The sequence below is a fragment of the Python bivittatus genome, unplaced genomic scaffold (assembly GCF_059951505.1).
Source record: "Python bivittatus isolate LINGU-HERP-01145 unplaced genomic scaffold, Pbiv_v1 ctg000840_np1212, whole genome shotgun sequence".
Classification (NCBI taxonomy): domain Eukaryota; kingdom Metazoa; phylum Chordata; class Lepidosauria; order Squamata; family Pythonidae; genus Python; species Python bivittatus.
The window spans coordinates 34,750,273-34,775,244 of NW_028277113.1; the positions used below are offsets into that span (position 1 = coordinate 34,750,273).

At 40.6% G+C, this 24,972-nt stretch overlaps 1 protein-coding gene across 1 annotated transcript; it reads right to left on the reverse strand.

Moving 5' to 3' along the window:
* Positions 1–2,330: 2,330 nt before the first annotated feature.
* ADCYAP1 (adenylate cyclase activating polypeptide 1) lies at positions 2,331–10,107 on the reverse strand. The gene is made up of 4 exons (XM_088130686.1): positions 9,979–10,107; positions 5,609–5,746; positions 4,904–4,999; positions 2,331–2,688 (listed from the first exon to the last, which is right to left on the reverse strand). The coding sequence occupies exons 1-4, from the start codon at positions 10,092–10,094 to the stop codon at positions 2,505–2,507; spliced, it is 534 nt and encodes a 177-aa protein (XP_087986812.1). The 5' UTR covers positions 10,095–10,107; the 3' UTR covers positions 2,331–2,504.
* Positions 10,108–24,972: the final 14,865 nt, after the last annotated feature.

The following is a 24,972-nucleotide window of genomic DNA, read 5'->3' on the forward strand; positions in this document are numbered from 1 at the left end:
TACTGTTTGTTTTCCTGGTTGTTTGGATGACTTCAGTTCATTCATTCATACGTGTGAGTGGCGTTGTGCGCAGGCCCACCATAGGTCTAGATATGCCAATGAACAGGGGAACAGGGGTTTGGCTTGGTTCCAATAGAGTTAGGGAGAGCAGCTTTAAGCTTTTTGATCACAGCGGACCTTTATTGGATTAAATCCAAATTCTGTCAACTGAATTGGCGGATACAGTTAGCTGTTCATTCTCCAGAGTGGGAGGGTGGGGGCCTGGGGGGAAGAGAATAAGTACCTTCCAAGTCCATTTCAATATCCTCCACTGAAGGATCCCCACCCCTCACCCACCTCCCCATCACAGTTCCAAATCCCCTTCCATACAGAAAGATGATTGATAGGTATCAGAAACTGAAGCGCAGATGGACACTACACATTCTAGTATGACAAAAGTTGATTGTATGAAATAAATTTTACTAAGCGGTTAAAGCCATGATGTAGAAAAATACATTTTAAACCTCCAAACTCAATAAATCAACAAGGAACCAAAAGAATTAAAATATATATTTTAAAAGAACCTTTTTCGTAATAGTGCGTTAAGTATTTAGTAGTAGATATAGATATATAGTCGCTACAACAGGGGGAGGGGGCCTGAAACGGTCTTACAATTAGAGCTCGCGTCATAACAAAACTCAAAAATGCCTGAGGCGTTCACAATATAATTTGTTCGTTGTTGTTTTCAAGCCAAAACAAACTGAAATGACCCGGATGGAAAACACAACACTGCGAGAGAGGCCAAGAGGGAAGAGATACATAAAATCTACGGGGAACACCGAAGGCGGAAAATGTGGCTCCCCCTGGCCAGGCCCAGAGCGGGCGATTCCCGAGAGAAAAGGCCGGCCAACAGAGCAAGATGCGAGGGTGCCTGGGCAGCACTGGAGAGGTGCACGGGATCCTTTGTAGCGCGCGGTGGCCCTGGATCTCTGGGGCGTGGGAGATACCGCGTCAGATCGCAGGTGCGAATTTTTGGGTGCCCCTCGGCTGATTCGTGCGTCACTAGAAAACAAGTCTAGCAAGGCGAACAGTCTCGTCTGGATTCCATCTCCCTGATGAACTGGTTTTCTAGTGGCAGAGCGTTTCTTTCTGCCCCTTCCAGCCCTACCTGTAGTGGTACCGTCCATTCTATCACCCCCATTGCGCGGCAGCGAGAGAACCAGTTTGATGGGGCGGGGGGAGGGGTTGTGTTTAACTCAGAGTCTGGATTGCATCAATCCAAACTCAGAAGAACTGAGGAAGAGGTACTTCTTCCGTTGTTTAAGGAAGCTTTCTAACTTCTACAGCTATTTCTAGAAAAGGAAGAGTATGAGTGTGTGCAGACACACTTACAAACCAACCCTTCCTGTACGGTTCAGGGGAAGGGCTTCCCCCAGCCTATCCTTCCCCAGAAATGCATGTGGGTGCTTTTTTGTCTTACTAACTGAACAGGAGCAGCTGCAGTTCTGTACTGAGCTTTAAGCGGACCGAAATGGTTAGTTCACCCATAATTTTGAGGGAGCGGGAAGATCTGCTGAGTGGGTGTAGGAGGGTCAAAGAAAGACTAGAGGGCAGCAGGCAGGTTCGTGCTGCACACTGCACAGCCCTGAGTAAGCTCACTCTTCATGGGGGGGGGGAGAGACTGATTCCTTAAAAGAGGTCAAGAAAGCAGGGCAAAGCCTTCTCTAGCCTTAGATGGGGAGACGGCGGGAGGGGGGGTGACTGAGGGCCTTTTTAAAGGAGCCTGGGAAGAGACTCACTGGGGCCAGAGATACTGTCTGCTCAAGAGCATCATAATCCCCTTGGAACAGGGTATTTTTGTCAGTGTACAATAGCAAATGGAGGACAGTTACTCCTTCAACCCTGTCATGAATAAAAATACTCTCCTTTATTTTCCATTACAAAAATAGGAATCATATTCAAAACAATGATTGTCTCCCTCTTACTCTCTCTCTCTTCTATTTTATATAAAAACATAAAACAGCTTAGAGGAATGCCCTCATTCTCTTGTGCAATGCTAACCACTAAAGGACCATTGGTCCAGTCTATTCACTAATCCAGACTTTCACCCAAATTGCTACCTTTCACATAGTAAGGTAGCTAGCTGGGGATGTTAAGAGTTGTTATCCAGCACATCTGAAGGGGATCTGGTTGGGGAAAGCTCTATCACTGATGCATTCTCACCCTAATATTCATGCTTTATTTAATTATTTTATATCTATTTATTTAAAGGGTTGGTCCACAAAGTAGATCTGTGCGTTTCTCTAGTGCTTACTCTTAATTTTTTGTACAAAAGAAAAACAATATTATTATCAAAATAGTCATTTAATGGCTTTACTTCATACATAAATACATGTTTAGATAACATAGGGGAGTGGTGATTGATCAGTCAGTTTGGAAATGACTTTGGGGGAGGGGTGGGTCCTCTCTCAGATTTTTTTCCCCGGGGGACTCTTGTATACACAGGAGTGGTTGGGAGCTCACCGCTACAAATAAGCTACTCGCCGTCCTTTGTTTTTAACTCTTTGTTTATACCTTTTACCCAGGACTGCTGCCAAGTATTTCTTGACAGCCATTTGTTTTCGGTAGCGGCTGTAGCTGTCTGTGAATATGCCGTCCGAATGCCTTTTGGAAAGTGGTTCCGAGTCGTCCTCCAGGCTGCTGGCTCCACTGTAAGGCAAAGGAAGCAAAGCAAAACATGGTTGGTGCAACGTTGGGATTTTTAGGCAGCCCCGCTCAGAGCAGAAGCTAAGTCTCTGGGGAGGGCAAGGAAGGAGAATAATGCACAGCAGGCATGCAGAATGAGAACATCTCTCTGGATGGTTTCACTGGAAATGGGAGTTACTAAGATCCCAGTATCTGGGCTCTGGAGAGGCATTTTTCACAAGTGTGCCAATTGTTAAAGCAGTTCCTTGATTTATTTGCTTCCTTTATTAAGAAGATCCTCTTAACCTTTGATTAGTCTGCTTTCTTTGCATTTTAGGTAGCAGTGCTGAGGAACATCAGTCCTTCTTCTTAAGTGTCCAGACCAAGTGTCCCAACCTCCTCCCAGAATGTTTGCCTGCCTCAATCTCTCCCATTCCCATTTTCCTGTTGGAAATCCATGGGTTTTTCCAATCATTATTCATTTTATGCTCATCACTCAAACATATCCAAAAGAATTTGGCCCGGGTGGGATTTGAAGGGTTGTTTTTATTCTTCTTTATGTGGTTGGTTGGTTGTTTAACAGCTAGAGCAACATGTAGACCATGGGACGGGAGCAGAAAGGAATCAGTGGTAGGCTGTTCTTGAAGGGGAAACAAAGGCTTTATCTAAACATGCTGCGGAAGTTGAAGACTGATCATAATGCAAGCCGACAGTCAGGAGACCAGCTCATCATGTCCTGCATTATTCATGAAGAAATTGTGTAACATCCCCCCCCCCCGCTTTATTAAAATGTTGCCTTCTGCTGATAGGTACTGTCACACATGTGTGCATGCTAGGCTGGTGTCAGCCTAGGAGATTTGATTTCAAACCACCAAGACTGGGAGGGACTATTCCCAAGTCCTTCTCGTGTCCTGTCCTTTTGATTTTCATGCCACAAAATCCTTGAGGGAGCTATACCTGGATCAATGGAAATGTGATCTTTTTCCCACTAAGACAGAGACCTTTAGCACTGATTCATCTCAGAGCAAGTTGGGGCAGCAGGGGCAGCATCCATAAAGGACTGAAGTGTACAGTAACCAAGGCTGTTTTATCAGCTGAGGTTTTCATGCAATCAGGCTGAAGGGGAGATACCAACGATATCACATTAAACAGCATTTAGGCATAATAGTGGCACAATTCAGAGTTGTAAATCAGAGAAACCCACTTCTCTAGGGAATTCAGCCCAAATGATTTTAATGACCCCCTCCAGAATACATAGACAATAGATTGCACACTAACAATAGTTAGATTGATACCACAAGCATAACAATAAAGGGTTGTGGGGAGCTTTAAGGATTGTCATTCTGAATTTTGCGCCCAGACATTGGTTGTGTTTGTAGAGAAGAAAAAGAGCAAGGAGGTTATTGGTTAAGGAAGCAATATTATACAAGGGACCTGGCTTTTGCATCCAGATCAGAGCTCCTATCAGATTTATCCAGAAAGAAGTCCCACTGAGACCAAATAAGGGGAATTTACTTCCATGAATATAAATTTAGGATCACAACCCTACAGTCCAAGTCTTGCACATTACACAATAGCTACCAGGATGAATCAAGCTGTTGGACCACAGGCCAGCTAGAAGGCTGGCAACTCAATCTGAAATTCATTTGTATGAATGAAGGAATGTGAGTAGTGTATAGATTAAGGTTCCCCCACACACCCTATTCAGTCGTGTCTCATTCTCAAAGACTGCCTGAACAAGTCCCTGCAATTTTCTTGGCAAGCTTTTTCAGAAGTGGTTTGCCATTGCCTCCTCCTTAAGGCTGAGAGAAAGTGAATGGCCCAAGGTTACCTAGCTGGTTGTGTGCCTAGGCGGGACCAGAACTCACAGTCTCCCAGTTTCTAGCCTGATGCCTTAACCAGTTCTACACCAAACTCGTTCTCACAGATTAAGTACTCTGATGCAAAAAGCATTTCATTCATTTTCTTGTATCAAAGGCATGGGACTGCAGAAAATTCAAACACATGCCCAGTGAACAGAAAGTGCCTTTTGTTTAAAGTGCCCATCTTCCTGAGGAGGAAGAGAGAGGGAGAGATCTTCTACTGAGCATCTAATAGTATTTTAAGGCTGCTTAATACACTTGGCTACCCAGAGGGTGGGAATGTGTCATTAAGTCTTGTTTACTTAAAAGAAGATTGTTTTGCTTTCTAACACAAGCACAAACAAACAAGAATCTGCAGACAAGAGAAAACACCTTACCCCACCCTCTTGGCCATCAGAGAATGCAGATACTTCCTTGCAGATAACTGGCCCAGCACTTTTCTGTAGGCTTTATTAAATATCCCATCTGCGTGCCTAAAAGGGAGAAGGGTTAAGAGCACAGATTAAAATAGGCAACAAGCAGTGCTGATTGTCCCATTCCCATGGACATCCCTCCTGGTTTGCAAGGCGGTAAGCCACTGAGGAGCAGGGAAAGACCCCTGGGAGGGCTCTGGCATCAGCCTGGCCACTACTTCTCCTTGGTACCCCCTAGGGAGATCAGGCCGCACCAATCTTGGCAACAGCGTCTAGCTGTCAGGACCAGCTGCCTCTCCCCCCCCCCCCCATTCTTGTCGACTTCAAAGGCTGGAGGAAGTAAGCGGATGGCTGCTACTCCTGTTCCTTGCTTTTCCAGGGTGGGGGACGAGAGGTAAGTCTGATTTTGTCTGCCTTACTGTATTGCGCCCCCTCCCCCTTTCATCTGTTCTGTCGGGCTGACCCTGGACTCTTCCAGAGGGACACTGTTGACTTGCTCTCTCTTCCCCCTCCTCCGAGACAAAGCGCTGGGAAGCTCAGGGGAAATCCACCCACCACACCCACAGATGTGTCCTCGGATGTAAGCGCCACCACCACTTCTGGAGAACTGCTCCCAGGTGTTCTGGCTTGCAGCCTTTTTCAAAATGTGTAAATGCAATATTAAATCACCTTTTTTCCGGCGGGTAATACAAAGTGTACACGTCGTCCAGCATGGAGGAAGGGTCGGCTATACTGAGGGGTTCGCTGTCAAAGGCATAGTCCGAAAGAGTGTTGCCCTCTTCGTCGTACATTTCACCTTCCAGCCTACTGAAGGAAAACAGACGCACAAGCGCCGCTTTAATTTGGGGGCTGCGGCGGAGGGGCAATTTGGGAAAGGAACGGGTGGGAGTCAGCAAGGAGACCAGTGCCCACTTGCCATCTCTGCCTGATTGAGAGGGGTGTTTCCTGGAGAAAGAAGGGCACCACCCTCCCTGTTACCCCCAGAAGCCCCATTCGCAATCCTGGCAATCTTCAGCTGTGTGCAATGATAGTTCCCTGGGCAAGCTGGGAATTCAGAAGCGGTAGTTCTGCCAGTTCTGGAGAGGGTGCCCCAGCTTTTAGGAAGAAGGCCTTGGGTAGGAACCCTGCCTAAGCGTCTTGGATCACCCCTTTCCCTTTTCCATCTGGCAAGAGGCCAGTTTTGCAAAGGGACAAAGGCGAGTCTGAGAGACCAACGCGCTTTTGGGGGTAGGACTGGTTTTTCCTCAAGTCCAAAGCCACCTGGCGCCTCTCCGACCCAGATGCCAGCTGACGCACTCTGCCTTCACTTGACCTGCAGGTGTATTTCATAGTCCCCCAGGACAATGGAAGTCCGGAAAGGAGGAAGCTGGAAGGGCAACGGAGGCAGGTGGCTGTATCTGGCGGGCCTGGAACACCAAAACTAGCCACGGAACAAAGAAGGCAGACCGCGTGGCTGCTCCTGGCGGACGCGCACCTTCCGAGAAGCGAGGCTGCCCATCAGCCTCCTACGGCAACGAAGCTCCCTCGGGCGCCTCTGCGCGTTTCTTGGCGAGGCGGAGTTGACAGACGCAGACCCCCAGCACCGAAATCATTGACTGGGAGGCACAAGGGAACGGCCGCCTGCTTCGTTACCATTATCAAAAGAGCTTGCTTCCTTGCTGTATTCAGCCCCTTGAGTGCATTCACGCACATACCCAGGACCCTTTCCTCCTCCTCCTCCTCCTCCACTTCTCCTCCTTGTAGCCCCCCCCCCCCCCGTTCCCTCCGCCGTTTCCCTGCTTTTAGGTCATTCTGCGTCTCCGGCAGTTATTTTCGTCGGCGGAGCCCTGGCAGGAGCGATCAATAATAGATGCTCCTCAAGTGTTTCGTGGCTGCTAATTCAGGCGTTTGGAGGCTGCCGGCGCCCGCGGAGCCAAGAGGTCCCCGGCCCCCGCTCCAGCCACGCGGGGGAAGGAATGTCGCTCACCCGGTTCAGGCCGTTGCTTTCCACCGCCCCCACTCCATCCCACACAGGTGGGGTTCGGGGAGAGAGAAGGACAAGCGCGAATAGCCGTCCCTGAGAGCGGGGTGGGTGTGGACGAAGCTGGTTCGTTTCAGGACAACCTCGGAGTCTGTGTAGCAGCACAATTTGCGCCGTTCGGCCGCTCTTTCTGCGATTGCCAAGAATGCGCCGCATTCCCCTTTCCCGAGGGAGGGAAAGCCTGTTTTTGTCCTCAGGATTGGTGGAGGGAAAAAACCCAACCCCCCTCCTCTCCTCGCGCATACGCGCCTCCCAGTTCGTCTGGACTAGAATCCAGCAATGTCTCGGACTTGTTGAAGCTTTCCTAAAGGGCTTCGCAGCGCCCAATGCTGGGAGGAGGCAGAGCGGGGGGCTGCTGCTTCTCAAGAGGCAACGCTTAGGACGGCTTTCCTCGACAAAAGCTACCTCCGCTGGGGTGGCTTTAGCAGATATTCCAGTGTGTTCCTAGTCTATCCAGGTCCGCATTCCCTCCCTTAGCAAGCCTTAACTTGATGCATTTGGGCTTTAGCTGGCCTTTAAAGATAGACTGTCCCTGAACAAGGAGGCGTTATTCAGCCAGGATGGCTAATAGCGATTTCGTTTTATTTTTTTCTTTTTCTTTTTCTTTTTAAATCTGTATAAATCTTATTAAATCTTCTCCAATGTTTGTTTTGATTTTTTTTTTAAGCCTAGTAGCATCTTCGTTCCCCCTTATCCTTGAAAATCACCAAACTTTTGAGATTAGGAGGTGCAAAGGGGATACCACGAGAGTCATCTTTTATGAACCCACAGTGGATGTACGAAAAAAGCTTGTGGCAACTAATGATAACCAGATTTTCGCACTAACCCCTTCTTTGCGTCTTTGGGGTCAGTCTGGCGAACCAGCCGGAGTTTTGAAATTAATGGTATTAAATCTTCATAGTAATAAGGGGGTTTTTCTTATTCGACAGATTTTGAATAAGACATTTATTTTAATTAATTTATTAATTAATTTATTTGTTTATTTATTTGTAATTATTGCTAAATGATTGCATTTAAGATTTGGGTATGAGAAAGTGGCTTGAAGGAAGAAGTTGAAAAACGGTCCTAGAAGATTTTATTGTAGCAGAGCCATGTCCTGCTAAAGCGTGTAGAAATACAATCTTTTGATGTAGACCTACTGGCTTTTTTCTAGGACTTTCAGAAACAAATTATATGATTAAAAAATAATAATAACTTACATGCACAGAGGAAGTGGGAATCTAACAGTCTTCCTACATTTCCTTACAATGACAGGAAATGAGGTCAGAAATTAACTGTCCCCTGAACTGAAAACCATTGGGGATCAGATTTTCCATTCTGAGAATCTGTATAAGCCAAGCTTTCAAATCTTACAAGAAAGTCAGCAGATAGACATCATTAGCCAACCAATGCCACCATTTGGAAAAGATTTAGCCTACACCATATACTGCTTGAGTCTGGACCCACTTCAGTTAATAGATAACTTATATAGAAATAGTGAACTTCATAGAATTAAAAATGGTGGCTGCTACAAAGGTAAAGACACCAGTGAGCCCATCTCAGCTCCTGGTGAATGCATTCGTGCAGTTTTATTGCCAATTACAGAAATTGCTTGCCACTGCCTTCTTCCAAGACACTTTTCAACTTCCCAGGCTAACCTACATCCCTGGGGTATCCTGGTGGTCTCCCATCCAATTACTAACCAGGATCAACCCTGTTTAGTTTCCAGATTAACCAGTTTACAGGCACCTACTGAAATGAATAGACATGTATCAGGTAAAGCAGATGGTCAGGCAATTCTCTGATAACCTATCATATACGGAAGGAATCATTTGCATTGTGTATTAGATATGATTTCATACCTTGGTTCATTCGATCAGCAATGTAGTACATGCTGCAGTGTTTTAATTGCAGCCAAATACCTTCCTCTAGTAACTTGTTTAATGCCTGCCAGACAAGATAATAGTCTAAGGGCAGCCAAATTCCAGATCAGAAGTGAATGGAGTTCTGGTGCATACATGTATAATTATGTCCTGGAATCTACATAGATATTTACATAGTTTCGTTGTAATGCTGCAAGGTAACACACTGATCTAAGAGCAACCTTTATTAAACATTTTATGCTAACTTCTGGAAATTATGTACATATCCATATTTAGAAATAAATTCCGTTGGCATCCCTGGCACTTACTTCTGAGTAAAGCATTGTCAACATTAATGTCTAGCATTTATAATAATTTTTACATTTTTCTCCGTATTGGAGAAAAGCTCAAAGAATTGTAGATAACATTTACAAAGGCATTTCATCCACCGTGATCCTAAACACACTCCCAGAAAATACCATTCCAGGATTATTTAGGATACTAACCTGAAAAGGGGAAACCACTGACTTTGTGTTTCAGTCAGAGATTCCCACGAGATTTTGGTAGGAAAGTCTAGCCCAGCAGGTCTCCTCCCCTTCCCCAAATCAAAATTATTGCTCTGGAGGAAGAACATAGGAAGAATAAATCTTGCCAATTTGGGAGAAGGTCTAAGAGATCGAGGTTTCCACGGAGCAATTAATTAAGCGACGCGCACGCACACACATACATGCATATACACTCAAGCACGCACGCGCGCTTTCTTGTTCCCTCTCTCACACACGCACATGCTCATGCACACACCCCAATCATAATATTGTAACCCAGCACGTTTCCTTGGCCATTCCGTTCTCCCCCGCTACGAAGGACGGCAGCCTGCCTTAAATCTAAGAGTCCCAGTGGACCACTCGAGGCAGGGCAGGCAGGTGAAAGAACCCGGCGTCGGCCCCTCTGCGGTTGCCATTCTTCCAACCTGCCTTCCCAAGGTCAGCGGCAGTTGCCCTCCCCCGTCGCCAGATGTGGCGAAGTTGCCTTGGACGGGAGACTAAGCTCGCGAGCCCTAGCCGGGACAGCTCCGACCGAGGTGGTCGAGCCGCAAGGGAGGAGACGAGTAAGGAGCGCCGGACGGCGACGGCCAAGGCTGGACTCTGGGCGGGCGGGCGGGCGGGCGGGGCACTTACCTCAGCGCGGGGTACTGAAGTCCAGCAGCGGCGGCAGCAGCAGCAGGTGAGCAGTAGACGCTGCAGTGCATAATCAGCCCATAAACCAGCAGGGCGAGGAGCGCTTTGCTGCACATCGCCACTCTGGAAGGAAGGAAGGAAGGAAGGAAGGAAGGAAGGAAGGAAGGAAGGAAGGAAGGAAGGAAGGAAGGAAGGAAGGAAGGAAGGAAGGAAGGAAGGAAGGAAGGAAGGAAGGAAGGAAGGAAGGAAGGAAGGAAGGAAGGAAGGAAGGAGGAACAGAGAACGGCTGTCACAGTTGGGCTCTTCTGGGGGCCCTGGTCCCTGCCCGCGGGTTCCCCCACTAAGGAAGAGATTCTGCCACCTTGGCCCATCCGACGCAGGGGAAGCCGCCTTTGGGACTGCGCCTCCCCCCTCCCCCTTTCCCTCCCCTCTTCCTTCCCCTCCCTCCCTGATTTACGAGTCATTGACGAATCATTAGCTGTCCCCAACCTGGTGCCCTCCAGAGCTGTTGCACTACAACTCCCTTACTCCCCGGCCGGCAAGATGAAAGTTGTAGTCCAGCGCGCAGTGTGACTTACCATTCAACTCGAGAGAGTGAGAACGAGACTGAGTCCGGATCCAAAGGCTTTCTTCCGAAGTTTCGGTGGCGATAGTTAATCCTCTTGAAGCATCGCTGCCTCTCTCTACTTCTCAGTCTTCCGTCCTCTGATGGGCAAAAGGGAAACCGCAGAAAGGGAGGGGGCGTGGGATAGACAGCAGAGCGACTGGTTATCTGCCTAACTTAAGCGGGGGGGGGGGGGGAGGTGGAATCCGCTCAAATTACAAAAAGAAAAAAAGTTTGAATGCTGAAAGTGGAGCCTGCCAGGGAGTGCAGAGACACAGGGAGCGAGGGAAATAGAGGAAGAGCGGGATCCTTAGGTGACAAGAGCCCCAAACGAATCGGGGCGGCAGAAGGTAGGAGCTGGCTGCGTTCTGCCGCGGCTTCAGAGCTTCTCTCTTCCCGGAGCTGCTTGTGGCGTTCGCGTCGATGTTTTCTCCGCTCTTCTTTTCTGTGTCTTCCAAGTTGAGAAGCCTTCCGCTGTTTGCCGCTGACATCCACCCGCCTTCTCAGCTGTCAGATCTTTTGCACACTTGGCTTTCTGATCGACAGCTCTCGGTTGCAAACAGGAGCCTCTCTCTCTCTCTCCTTTGTTGTCTTGCCGGGTGTCTAGCTTGTTTTCTTTCGCTGTTGATGTGGCATTCGGATTTTTATTTGCCAATGACTTTTCATTTTTGTTGTTGCAGTCACGTAATAATCGGTATCAGAAAAGACGTCACCACTCCAATTCCTCAAGGAACAGAACGACTCCAAGTCCAAGATGATGCGAGCAGGAGTCATAAGCTTCTCATAAGCACTCCCTTTAAGTTGCACTTCCCCCCCCCCGACCCCCTCCATAGCTCTTTCAAACTAAAGTTCCAATGAAATGTCTTTCTCAAATTCAACTTTTTTCTTGAATTTCATTACATTGAATTATACTTTTTTAAAAAAAACTCTCTTGTTCCTAAACTTCTTATTGAAAGCGGGTGGGGCGGGGATAGAATTCCATGGAACTTACTTCGAAATAAAATTCCAAAATCATGCCCTTCCAAGTAAGTGACCTTCTTTCTTTTTAAACTGAACATCTGCTGTCGCAGTTCTAGATATTGTATCCTTGATTACAGAATCAAAAAATATTGGAGACCTTTAACTGGTTCAGTTAAATATTTTAAAGAGGGTTGTTGCCCTTGTTCTTGCTGTAATCATTATTATTAGTTTGGAGAAAGCTGTTTGAAGCCGTAGATTCTTGGGAAATTTCTAATTAGGAATGGCAAATGAGAGTTTCTGGCCAGTGGGTGCATCTATTATTACACGCTGAGAGAACAATTTCTTCCCTGGTGGAGCTGTCCAAGCACAGTGGTACTGAACTGGCTTTGGCGAGCAGACAAGGACCGGCGGGGGGGGGGGGGGGAGGAAGAATCCCTTACCGAGCTCCGATATTGGCAGGCAACACAACGTTACAAATTCATCACCTGGTCCGTAAAGGTGGCTTATTGAAATAACATTTATTTCAAATTCTTCAAAGTTTTTTTAAATTATACTTAAAAATGTTCCATATAGCACTCCAAACTGGAAATAGGTTTCATCCTTTTAGAGTTAAGGAAAATTGCACAAGATTTTATGCTGTTTTTAAGACTCTGTCATAGTACATAATGCAATACTTTTAACAACAAGTAGTTGTTGTTTATTTATTTCTATGTTTGAAATAATAACGTCAAGGATATGAAAAAGAAGAAAATGATTAGGATGATATGAAAGCTAGTTTTAAAAATACATTCTTTTTTTTCTTTTTCCTTTTTTTTCCTTTTTGTACAGGCAGTTTGAAGGCTTTCCAGAGAAGCACACAGATTTGAAAGGGGAAATGTTTTTCTTAAAATGTCAAATGCAGGAAAGTTCTTCAGGAAACCCCTCAAGACTTCATCATCTATTGTTTAGTCACTATCCCCTGGACACCAACTATGGGCAAAGATCCTTTTTAATCTAGGTTTCAAACAATCTGCTATTGCTCATTTGCTTCCCTTTCAAAAGTTCAAGTCCAGATTAATTTTTAAAAAATTGGCCCAGGAAAGTAGGAAAAGCACTTTTGATCATTTTAAGATGATGAAAACCAAGAATGAAATTACACATCAGGCTTTTACTTTCTAATTCAGTTATATGGTTCACAGGGGCGTATATGGGCCTTCTGGAACGTACAACATACTCCTCTGTTTTCCAGTAGCTGAAAGAAATGCAACAGTAATAGCAATAGTAGTAAAATAATAATAGTAATAATAATAATAGCAACAGCAATAAAGAGCAGCCAAAGCTACCCTCTAATTTAATTGTGTTTAGATGGTTTAAGATTTTGTGTTTTAAAAGATTATAAACTTTTTTCTTAAGGCTGTACTAAGAAATAAACTTTATGCAGATTTGAAGTTTTTCTGATAAGAATTAGTGGAATTCTTGTGACATCGTCCTAGAGAAATTAGCTTTCTTCCTAAAGAATTGTATAGATTTTTAGATTCATTGAATCCTTCATGGAACATTTCACTACCAAAAACCTGTTGCAAGCCGCCTCTGCCACCTTGTGGGAAATTTAAAACCTGCATGCCTGAATACTAAACTTCAAAATCCCCATTACCACCAAGGTCTTGGAGATGCTTGTCAATATGTTTGTGCTTTCTTATCAACAATGTTCACAATTAATAATTTCATTACTATCGTGCTATTCTGATACCTGGAATAAAAAAATGGGGTAAAATCAGAAGTTCATAATTCAAGTACAGATAGTTTTTTCTGACATTGCTACCCTCATTGCTCCAGTAAACTTTCCTGTTTGGATAAGTCTTTGGACTATACAATTATTGATACTGCTAATAAATATATTCATTTATACTGTTTATATTTTTATGTTTGCTTATCAAATTTTCACTGCACATGCTTTTTTTTTCATTTTCAAATTGAAAATCTACTTTTCTGGGGTGTACCTCCTATTATTTTTGGTTAACCTGAGCATTTTATAAAAAGTGGGCATATAAACACTTTCATAACATTAATAACATAAAATATCCACAAATATTTATATAAAAAAAGACAAACATAAAATCAATATCAGAATGAAGTCTCTTACATAAAACAATACAATCAAAAATAACTATGATGAAATGAAGATCACAGTCCTAAATGTGCTTATTTGGAAGCAAGCCTCACTGAATGCAGTAAGACTAACTATTTAGTACATGCATATAGGACTACAGATATTCAAATTATTTTAAAGTGAGTTTTGCTTCATGTGCACAGAAAAAGGGATTTTAAAGCTGGAGGGGGGAAAAAATCAAAGCAGAATAAGGATTGCTTTTAAGAAGCCTTGGTCGTTAGATACACATAATCACACACAATCATATGTTCAATTAGACACACACATGGTATCATTAGACACTCATAGTTGTTCAGAATTTTGGTCAAAGATGTCAGCTTGAAATCACAGTGAAAGTTCTCTGTTTCTTTCTGATTATAAGTTCTGTCCATTGAAGCAACATCTCTTCAGTGCAAATACTTCATTTCATTTTTGTACATGCCTTTTAGGAGACTGAAAAAGAAGGATTCAGAAAAATAAAGGATGAAGTAGAGCCATTTGGTGTATTTCTACTGCAGTGTCCATATATGGGAAGAAGTAGAAAAGCTGGTCCCTCATGAGCTTCCCTCCTAATTTCATCTTCATACTTACATATGCAGTGGCTGTAATAAGACAAATTATAAAGCCTTCTGAAATCAGATATGACATGTTAAAAAATATAGAAAAACAATGCAGAATCATCGTTTTTTTTAAAAAGCCATCATTGTGAGGGTTTTATACTGTAATTGTTGATCATCTAGTTTTAGCTGTAAGATGTATCTCTGTATCTTGCACTCTGTTTCTCTCTTTCACACACACACGCAGACACACAAACACGCTCCTTTCACATTCCTTTCATATCCTTTTCCTTAATTCTTGCCCTATCACAACCATTTTCTTTTACCTCAATCTCCTCACTAATCATTGGCCTTTTTTTCTCAGAAATTCCCATTACAAGCCAACTATTAGAAGTACATGTAGTCTGCATAGGGACCATTTCTACCATAAGAAAAAAAAAGTGGTATTGTTTTTGTTAATATAAGCCAATTTTCAGAATAAACAGTAGACCTCTGATGTGCTAAATCTTGGTTCACAGGTAGAGGTGCCTTGTATTTTCCTGTAGGCATTAAGATGATACCTTGGCTGAATAATGTGTCTTGCCTGGAAAAAGCAGCTTGAGGATTACTAGGAATAATAATCCCCAAAGGACTGCAGAAGGATCAGTCTCATTATTATTATGTTGTTGGTCACACAGTCAGCCAGATGTTTAGAGTGGATTTGGCATTTGTATCCACCTATCGAGTCCTTCTCAAGGACCTGAGATAGGCAGATGTTGTTTGATGGTGTTAAAGGTATCATTGCAGATGTAAGCTATTCCAAGTAAAGCTGCCTTTTGCAATTGACTGATGGTGATTTTGTCAATGCCAATGGTCTTCAAGTGGTGCTCCAGATGTTTTGGGATTACACCCGAGGTCCCTATTGCTATTGGTACTACCTTAGCTTTTTTTGGCCACAGTCATTCTATTTCTATTTGCAGGTCTTTGTATTATTATGGTTGGTCACAGTCAGCCAGATGTTTAGACTGGATTTGGCATTCTTATCCACCTATCAAGTCCTTCCCAAGGGGAGATTTAGGCAGAGAATAGGCAGATTTTGTTATCTGATGGAGTTAAAGGTATCATCCCAAGATACAAGCTGTTTCAAGTAAAGCTGCCTTTTGCAATTATAATAATAATAATTATCATCATCATCATCCCTCCATTTGTTGGAGTAAAGGGAGATGCATTCAGGGGATTGTCAGGATAGCCAAATGTTTGCTGAATTGCAAAGTCACTTCTCTGCTAGATAATGCAAGTGAACTGGTTACTCCACAGGCTTGCTATGAAAATACGTCAGTCCTGAGACATTCTCTCCTTCAAGACAGATTGTAAGGTCAGAGTATCATCTGGACAATCTTCACGAGTCATTATGTTTGGTATACCACAATTAATTTATCTTTCCTATCAAGTACTTTGTAGGATTGAATCAAACTTAACTTAGTGAAGTATTCAAGAACCTCCTGGAAATTTCTTTTCATTCGAGTAAATCAGACTACCAGTACCTTTGTTCTACTTCATCCTAAATGTGTCACAATGCCACTGCAGTTTTTGTTTTTCATTCTAAACATTTTAGGCACAAATTGGCTTTTCCTCCTGTCATAGCATCAACCATATTTATGATCTTAAATAGATCTTATAAAACAAAAAGACATGATCTCCAAAGAACATTCAGTTATGTTCTTTCTTAATACTATCTCCTCACCATTTTTCCTATTGTTCTGCCAATCCAGACTGTCTCATATCTTTCTTATTTGTTTTGTATGTCTGTGGAGTAAATTTTGTTCCACAGTCATCCACATTAAAGCATTTCATTGAGTCCAAGTTTTGGTTCTATATATTATAGGATGGATCCTGTTAACTCCCTCCTTCAATTTTTGGTGCCTTGAAAGTAGTTGAATCCTGGGCAATTGTCCTGGTTTTGAAAGCAGCGGTGATGGTCAAGCCAAGAATTCAGAAAGTTTGGGAAACATGCTGCCAATGATCTTTTAAGAAAGTGCAACCACTTAGACATCAATACTTATATTTGTCTCCAGTTATTTGGACTGTGATTCTTTACAATGACAGGGATCTCTGTTCAGTCCTGTCATCATTGCTACAGGTACTTGTGTAACAGAACTACCTTTATATACGCCATCTTTGTATGTTTATGGGCAGTGATACTCTGTAAGTGGCTAAGGCCTTTAGTTCTTTCTGCAAGTCATAATTAATATTGGCAGATTAAACAGTAACATGTGGCAATAGTATTCATTTAACTATCTGTGCCAAAAAGGAATTGATAATTGTGAAGAGATTTCACAATAAAATTTTCATCAAAATATTTGCTCAAAAATTTCTCCTTGTTTTTAAACATCAAGATTCTACATATCATGATGCCAACAATGGGAGAAGTTTACTGCCAGGAACTGAACAAATGAGCATTGGATTTTTAATTAATTACTTTTTATGCAGTTGTGAAGTTTCTGATGCACTTCCTTGAAAGATACTCTCATTTTTAAAGTCTAACAATGGGATGAACACTTAGTCAAATGGGCCAAATTTTAATAATTAATCAAAAGGCCATTTCATCTCATCAGAGTATCTATTTGCAAAAAAGATATCCCTGAGAATATTTTTGCTCCAAAATGCATTATGTATGCTAGCAGAATAACCATTTCCTCTGCTTTTTCTTGTGGTATCGCTTAAGAAAATACTGAAGGGTAAATGTTTTAAGGGGGAACATTTTGCAACTCTGCACTTTTTTTAGCTGGGATTAATAAAAGCCTTGGCTTTTTCTAGGAGTTATAACCTCTCTAACAGTTCAGATTTACTGTACGTATCAATACAAGGCTCATAACTATTACAGCTATTACAGCTGTTATAACTGATTGTAGAATCAAATTTCATCTAGATTTTCAATTTAACTTTGAGCAGATATACTCTGGAGTACTTTAATTAGAAGATGCTTTGTCTTAGAGGCAAGGAGAAGATGTGGTTTAAAACATACTCATGAAGAGGAAATATTTTAGACTAATTCCCATTTTGGTTCTATGAACCTATGACAGTATTTTAATGACATTTGATATACTGTATAATGTAAAACAAATTCTTTAAAAAGATAACCTGTTGTCTTGACTTGACTTCAGAGATATTTTTTCATTATTTTGAGTAAAATGGAAATCTGGCTGTATTAAAAATGTGAAAGCAAGTTCATCGGTAAAAGTGAACATTTTCAAACTTTATTCTTCATTTTGGTGAGAGAAAGAGAGAAAGAGAACAGGCCTATGCACTGGTTTCTAAAACTCAGATATTGTTTTAATGGAAATGTTTCCATAACAATGTGAATTTTTAAAATGTTGTTTAATTATATTATTAGAACCATACTATTTTGAGGAATGCATTTAAAATACTTTTTTAAAATTTTATCTTTTATAAAATAAAACATTTTCAGACAAAACTCATATTGTTCTGGGAAAATTAAACAGAATTCCATTGCATTTTTCTCAATGACTTTTTTTTCCCTGAAACATGGGGAAATAAATAATGCTTAGTAAAACCAGTCATTTCTGAATATCCTATCTATTCAAGTTACTAAATGCAATGATTAATCACAGCTATAAAATTACTCAGAACAATGTAAGAGTTTAAATAATGGGAAAATAATGGGAAACATTATGTTCCAGTCTGAAGCCCTTAGTTCACAAAATTTCTTAGAGCTGTGTAAGAAGAATATTGTGGGAGGACATTTGGATGAAAGGTAGGAATACATTTAAGGTTTGAAATGATGGTGTTTTAGAGCTTAGGAAAGGCCCACTGCTGAATAGCTGTTAACTGTGAAGTTCTTAGATAAGGCCTTGTATGGATCAGGACAACTTTTAATTTGGATCTAATTTGATGAAGAATTCCATTTTGGTTTGCCCACAAAATGTTTCACCAACTGACAGCTTTCATGGCATAGACATTTTCCCATTTCATAGCCAGCGTGAATCCATGCCTCCCCGCTCCACAAAGAAAAAGGTCATCAAAATGAAATCACTGTTTTACTGGATAGTTATTATCCTTGCCATGCCTCCCATCATCTCACTCCTGTGCTTAGCTAAACTATTCAATATTTGTGTGAACCAGGATAGATACAGCATCGGGATTCAATCTTTCTTTCCTCATACCTACCACTGCCACATATTTTTAAAATCCCTTTTCATGGAGTTTCCTTTATGTAAGCATTGTCTACAACAGATTGTCCACCATCCTCTACCATTCATAAGTGCTTCATTAATGTAGGCTTAACATCATACCATCACTCCTCTCCAAAGAGTTTCCATATGAAGTTGTGTTTTCATGCTGCCATATCATGATGGGTTCAGAAACATTCGTTCGTTCTATGGGGCATCATTTCAGCAGGCAGACAGAAGTAGAAGAATACATATAGACAAATACACAGAGGCAGGATAGGAATACCAGCAATTAACTTTTTTTTTTTTTTTTTGTGAAAAGAGGATTACAGGAAGTTTGTGCATTAAGAGTCTGATCCATGTGAGATTTGATTTGGTGGGCTCAAGGAACACTCATTAGCTGGCTTTGAGGCAGCTACAAGCTTTAGATTTATGAAATACACATTCCCATTATTATACCACAGTGAATAACAGCATTAAAAATAGTAATATCCTAGGCATTATTCATTGTAAAGAGTGGGAAATAGATAGGCTTGGTGGTCTCAAAAGCCTGTATGAAAACTGACTAAGCAAATGCAGCCTCCCAACCACTAAAAAGCAATTACTTCCAATAGGCTATCACATAATTTCTGATACCAGAGAAAAAAATCTATACAAGCAAAACAAATGACATTTCATTATATATTAAAAGCTATTAATATATTTTTGGATCTCATAGCAATCTAAAAAAAATATTAAGACCACATTACTAATTCATAGAGGACAAACAAATGAAGATGATTTCTCATATGTCCTTCACCAGATTTTATTTTTCTTGCTCCTATCATTAAACAATGTTTCTCATTCTACTCAACAGTAAACTAATACAGCTGCAAAAATGAGCAGATGTAGGACATGGCCACAGCACTAACTAATGGGACAATTCAGTGTACTATTATTTTAACAACAAAATGCACAATATGTCAACTAAAACTGTTTAGTTTCTAGGTTTTTCTGTGATATAAAAATATGTTGTTGAAGGACTGTCAAGTTCAATGCAAGTAATTTCTTCAGGATGAATAGGGTAGGTTCAGAGTATGTACAGAAACACAAATTCACCTAAATCCTCTTAAATATTGTTCTAAATCCATTTTCAGATTTATTATTCAAAACCCAAGAAAGCTCTGTGGCTGATGGCAATAAAATTATTATCTTTGTAATTGCTTTGTGAAAGCCACTAAAAGGATCATTTCACACCACAATGTATTTTGAAGTAAGCTTGTCATCAGGAAGAGAGACGTTTGACAGGAAATGTTTTCAAAGGATTCAGACTTTCAAACTCTGAGAAAGCATTTCCTTGAATTTATATTTCATTGTCTAGCCATTATTTCTATTCATTGTAAAGGGGAAATCACAATAATCATAACTCCTTATTAATACAGAAGCACTTTTCATAAAATAAGCACATTACATTTCCAAAAGTTAGAAACAGACTTTAATACTTTATGCAAAACAATGGTGGATCTTCTAATGATGTGGTATCCATTTAAGTATGGAAAGTGGAGATACAGTATATTAAATAAAAGATGCAATGAATGAAGATACATTAATGTAAATATATGAAATCCTGCAGACAGGATTTAGGGTTTAAATCTAAAGGTTAATAGAACATAATTGTTATATTCACATAATATGTTATGCCCCCCAAAATAAATCATGTTATGACTTAACATGATGGCTTGGTTCACACAACATGGTTCGAATTCTCCATTTTAACTTTGTTAGCATGCTGTGAAAATCCAGCTTCTAATTTGATCCTATATGGGTCAAGTACATCACTACTTATTATCTCTACCTTACATGTATTATATTTCTGTACTGTTTCTTCTTTATTTATTTTTTTACATTTACCCATCTTGTTTTTTATTACAAGCATTTAAATGTCTCTTAAGAATACAGGATTCTTAAAAATTCTGCGGCATGCATGTCTCCCTAATTTCCTATTTTGCACCTGCCTAAATAGAATTTGGTAGAGTTCAAGACCTTGAAACCTTAAGTTTGTCTATCACTGCTAAAATTACTTATTTGTATATTCAGTAATTGGAAAAATATTCACCTTCCCCAAGCCCTTTGGATGGAAAAGTCCTCTGTTTCAATAACAAAGTACATGAACCTGCCTGAAAAATAACTAAGAATATTTTTCTTCTCTCAGGCAGAAAGCTTCCAGAATGAATGAAATAGTTTGGATCCCAAAAGCTGAAATTGTTATTCACCAAGCAATGATGCTTCCTCCCCACTTCCTTGCCCTGCCCCACCCCCATCACCTTTTCTTAGCTACAAAGACCATGAAAGTAATTTGTGGCCTTTTACATCTTTAATGCAGGACAGAGCTTAGTCATTTTAGAAGGAGATAGATGAGTTCAGTGAGGGTCAGTACCTTACGGGCAAGTTGTTAATTAGGAATCCACACAGCTGAATTCAGGATGAGCATTCCGGTAAAGACCATGATGAATGGGGAAGAACAGCAGGAAGAATCCTGACTTTTGGAGCCTGATATTGCTCAGCTATTCTTAAAGAGCATTGACATCAGGTAATGTAGTAAACAACCCCATTCCTCATCCAAAGATAAAGCCTCAACTCAACATATCTAATTCCTTGTCACTGTCTTAATACATCTACTTAGTCTTTTCTTTTTTTAACATTTTGCCAACATCTACATTCCAAGGTGGATCCATCTAAGCTTAATCTTCCTGTTTTTACATTTTGCCTTGTGATGATGGAGTGCTATAAAGGATCTCTTTTGAGTGAGATAGGTGTAACTTTATTGAACAATTTCTGTACTTAGTACATTTAAAAAGCCTCAGAAAAAAACTTGGTTGACTGAAAGACTACGACATTATACTTCACATGAAAGGGATGTATTAGAATAGAATGGGTAACTCAATTGCAGAATAATTTGATCTGTCCTTTCCTTGCAATATGCTGAGATGAGAAAGAGAGGTAGAATTATCCGAAAGGAGGGGAAAAGGGGTTAAATTTTATTAAAAGATGTCTGAAGAAGCAGAATAATAACTTCACCCACTTTTGGTTCTTACCCTGCCAAAATGTATTTCAATCTTATCCATTATTGTCTCTTAATGCAATCCACCTTAGATCAGTCTTTCAAGAATCTGCCCCTTAAGTGAAAAAACATTGCCCAACCCAAGCTAGAATTTTAAATTGTTCCTCTTGTACTTCAGTTCCATTTTTAAAACAATCTCCTTATCTGAATCTATTTATTATCTACTCTATTATCCAAATAATGTCTGATCAATAGAATGTGGGTTTAGCTGGATGATCTTCATTTATACAATTTCCTTTCTCCAAGATCCAAGAATGATCAAATGTGATGATTCTCTAAAAACACACTGGAATAATCTGAAAGTTCCTTCCCCTCATGGGGTTTGTAGGATGGGTGGGGGTGATGGCAGGTCTTGTCTGTAATAGTCCCCACCCTATCCAATACTCTTCCCAGATGAACATAGACCCCCATCTTGCCAGTGAGTTAAAACATACTTTGGTCCCAGCTGACTCACTGTGACACATATTTGGGGTTTTATTCTTGCTTTTCTTTCTGGTTATCCTTTGGATTTAGTTATTATTCTTATGCTGTTGTTGCTGCTGTTTTGTTTGATGCTGTATGTCACCCAGCATCTTTTGGGATTGTAATAGGTAATACATACTGTAAAATAAAACAAAAATTTGGCTTTCAATGGCTCTCCTAATATTTGCCATTGTAATGGACAAACTTATGGCCTTAAATTGTCTATCATGTAATCAGGATATTAAATATTTTTAATATTACATCCCTTCATACAAGTGTGTGAGTTCTTTCTCTAAGGCTGTCAGATCAAAGCAACCTCTTTCCTGTCAAAAATACAATCTGCTGATAAACTTTTACAATTTTGACGCTGAGAAATGGAAATGGGGTCATTTGCTTTGTTTTCTGAATACCAATGTTTTATTTTTAAACATTTTAAGATTTTTTTTAAAAAATGGTTTTGTTGTTGTAAAAATGATTTGTAGGGGAAGCTATTAATCCCTTGGGAATCATAGCATCAACACAATTTCACTCTTTCACCAGCTGCCTATGCAGACTATATTCTTCTCCTTGCAGGTAATAACACCCAGGTAGGAAATAATAGATATTCTATAAGAAGATTTCTGTATCAGATATGGTATTGAGTTTCTGAAAATAGCAATTGATCTGTGAGGGTCAAACTTATTGAACCCTACTTGATCTTACTGGATATTCATCCCTCAGCAGTCTTTTTAAAGTGAAATGCCAATAATCTCAGAATATGCATAATATAATATTGCTGCCTTTCTGTAGAATGAAGGATCTAACATTTTTCCTTTTCGATATTTATAGGCAAGCTGTACTGATGTAAAACTAGTGAAATACTTATGGAGTTGCATTAAGGCAGGAGCACCGCATACAGAGCTTTTGCAAACTAGAGATAACGTGACCTATTCTGCCTCATGCTGATTTCCATATCTATTTGGGATGCATTCAGTAGTGACTAAGGTATTTATTTTAGTAAAACTAAAATGAAGAGGAAAGGGATAATTGAGGGTAAGTAATATGCAGAATAGAGCCACTGAACAAAGGGTTGAATCCAGATTAAATTATACTTAGAGTAGGTGCAATGAAATGAATGAGACTTAAGGCCTTCATAACATAAATTCAGATTATATCACCAGTTTAATTTGATTAAGTCTAGATCTAATTTAGATATATTGATATAAAGTTGATACCGGAGTCTGGCTTCAAAGAATGATATAATTAAACATTTTCTGGAGATCTAAGGCTGTTACAATATAGACTACTCATTGCATTGCTCCCAATGGTGTTTCATTCATATGCTGTACAGATCATCTACAAAGATTAAAGTGGAACAATTCTTGTTTTGAATATTCTATCTCTTCTAGATGAAAAGAGCCAATTAGGTATACTTATTTCTCAAAATTCTGAAGTTAGCAGTGATAACTGCATTTGAAAGAACTTCCTTCTGGCAGTTTTTTTCATATGGCAACCTTAGCCAAAATAACAACTTCCTGTATGGATATTTTCGATTTAATGGACAGGCTCAAAAATATCACCATCTATCCCTGGATGTGAGTAGAGTGGATGAACATTGTAAATTGTACTTGGTAACCAGCTGTATACATTGCAACAGCCTTCTGAACCTGGGAAGAATCTAATCTGGAGCCCCTTTTATGTGTGAAGATCCACTTGTGATATTGGTTCCAAATGTAATCATTGTTCAGTAGACACACGATAATGAATACAGTATAATAATTGCACAGAGGGGTCTGTGTACAAGAAGCAGGAAGTACTCGGTTTTTAAAAAATTACCTCAAGGATTAGAACTGTGGGCTAGAATTATAGCCATTAATTGGAAGTGTATGTAGAAACCTGCACAGAAAAGGAGTGTAAAACTTAACAGTACAGTTGTTCACAATTCCACTATTTTGTATGGGGACACTAACAGGGCTACAAGATCTGGGCTACAAAAATTTGGACAGCCACTAGATAGCAGGAAAGGGTTAGTTTTTTCCATCTCTTTGGTGCCATCATCTAATGGCTATGTGGAATTCTGCAACCCAATCTGGTAGCTTTACACTCTGGAAATAGTTTGTCCTCCAAAGCTCTCATCGCATTCGGGAAAGAGAGTCTTTGCTTTTGCCTAGGCACTCAAAGAAGGTGCAGCTACCTCAAGCCCCACTACCAGCCACCAGGAACACCCTAACCCCTCCACACTGCCAGATTTTGAAACCATTCCCTCTAAGATTGGAGTATACAGAAGCTGTAATTATCTCAAAGAACTAAACAAAACTAAACCCTTTATGGACTTTTTGCATAAAAAAGAAAACAATGAACTTGTAATTTATGGTGTTGATGATTAGACAGGATAAGACTATAGAAAGAAGAGAGTCATGATGTAACCTCAGAGAGAGAGGTTAGAATATAAATGTACTTATAAGTGCTGTGAAGAAGACTAGAAGCCGCTTCTATATATCTTTTTTATATCTTCTTTTTTCTACTACTACTTTTTCTTTTTTGCACTTTTAGCTTTTTCTTTTATTTCTCCCTTTCTCTTTCTTCTTTCTCATTCTACTTTAGTTTGTAGTAGTTCCTACTATTGTTAAAACTTTCAATAAAAATCATACATATACACACAAAACTAAACAAAACAAACTTTATCTAAGGGAGGGAATAGAAAACAACATCAAGAGGGCAAGTTTGAGTGTTTGCTATGGGCTTTATGAGTGCATCAGTAATCACAGTGATGGGTTAAAATACTTGTTTAGCCTGGCCTCAGAGGTCCCTCAGATGTGTTAGGTGGCAGGCAGTAATGGAACAAGACAATGAGCTCCCTGGTTCCATGAATGTTAAACAGGGATGCTCAGAAGGTTACAGATATTTTGAGAAAAATGCTTATATCTTGCACTTGAATGTAAAGTCCCTTCAAAATGTGCCACTGAAACATAATTTTGAATGTAACAAAAGGGTGAGATTATTAAATGCACAGAATGTAATTTTATTAAGGAAAG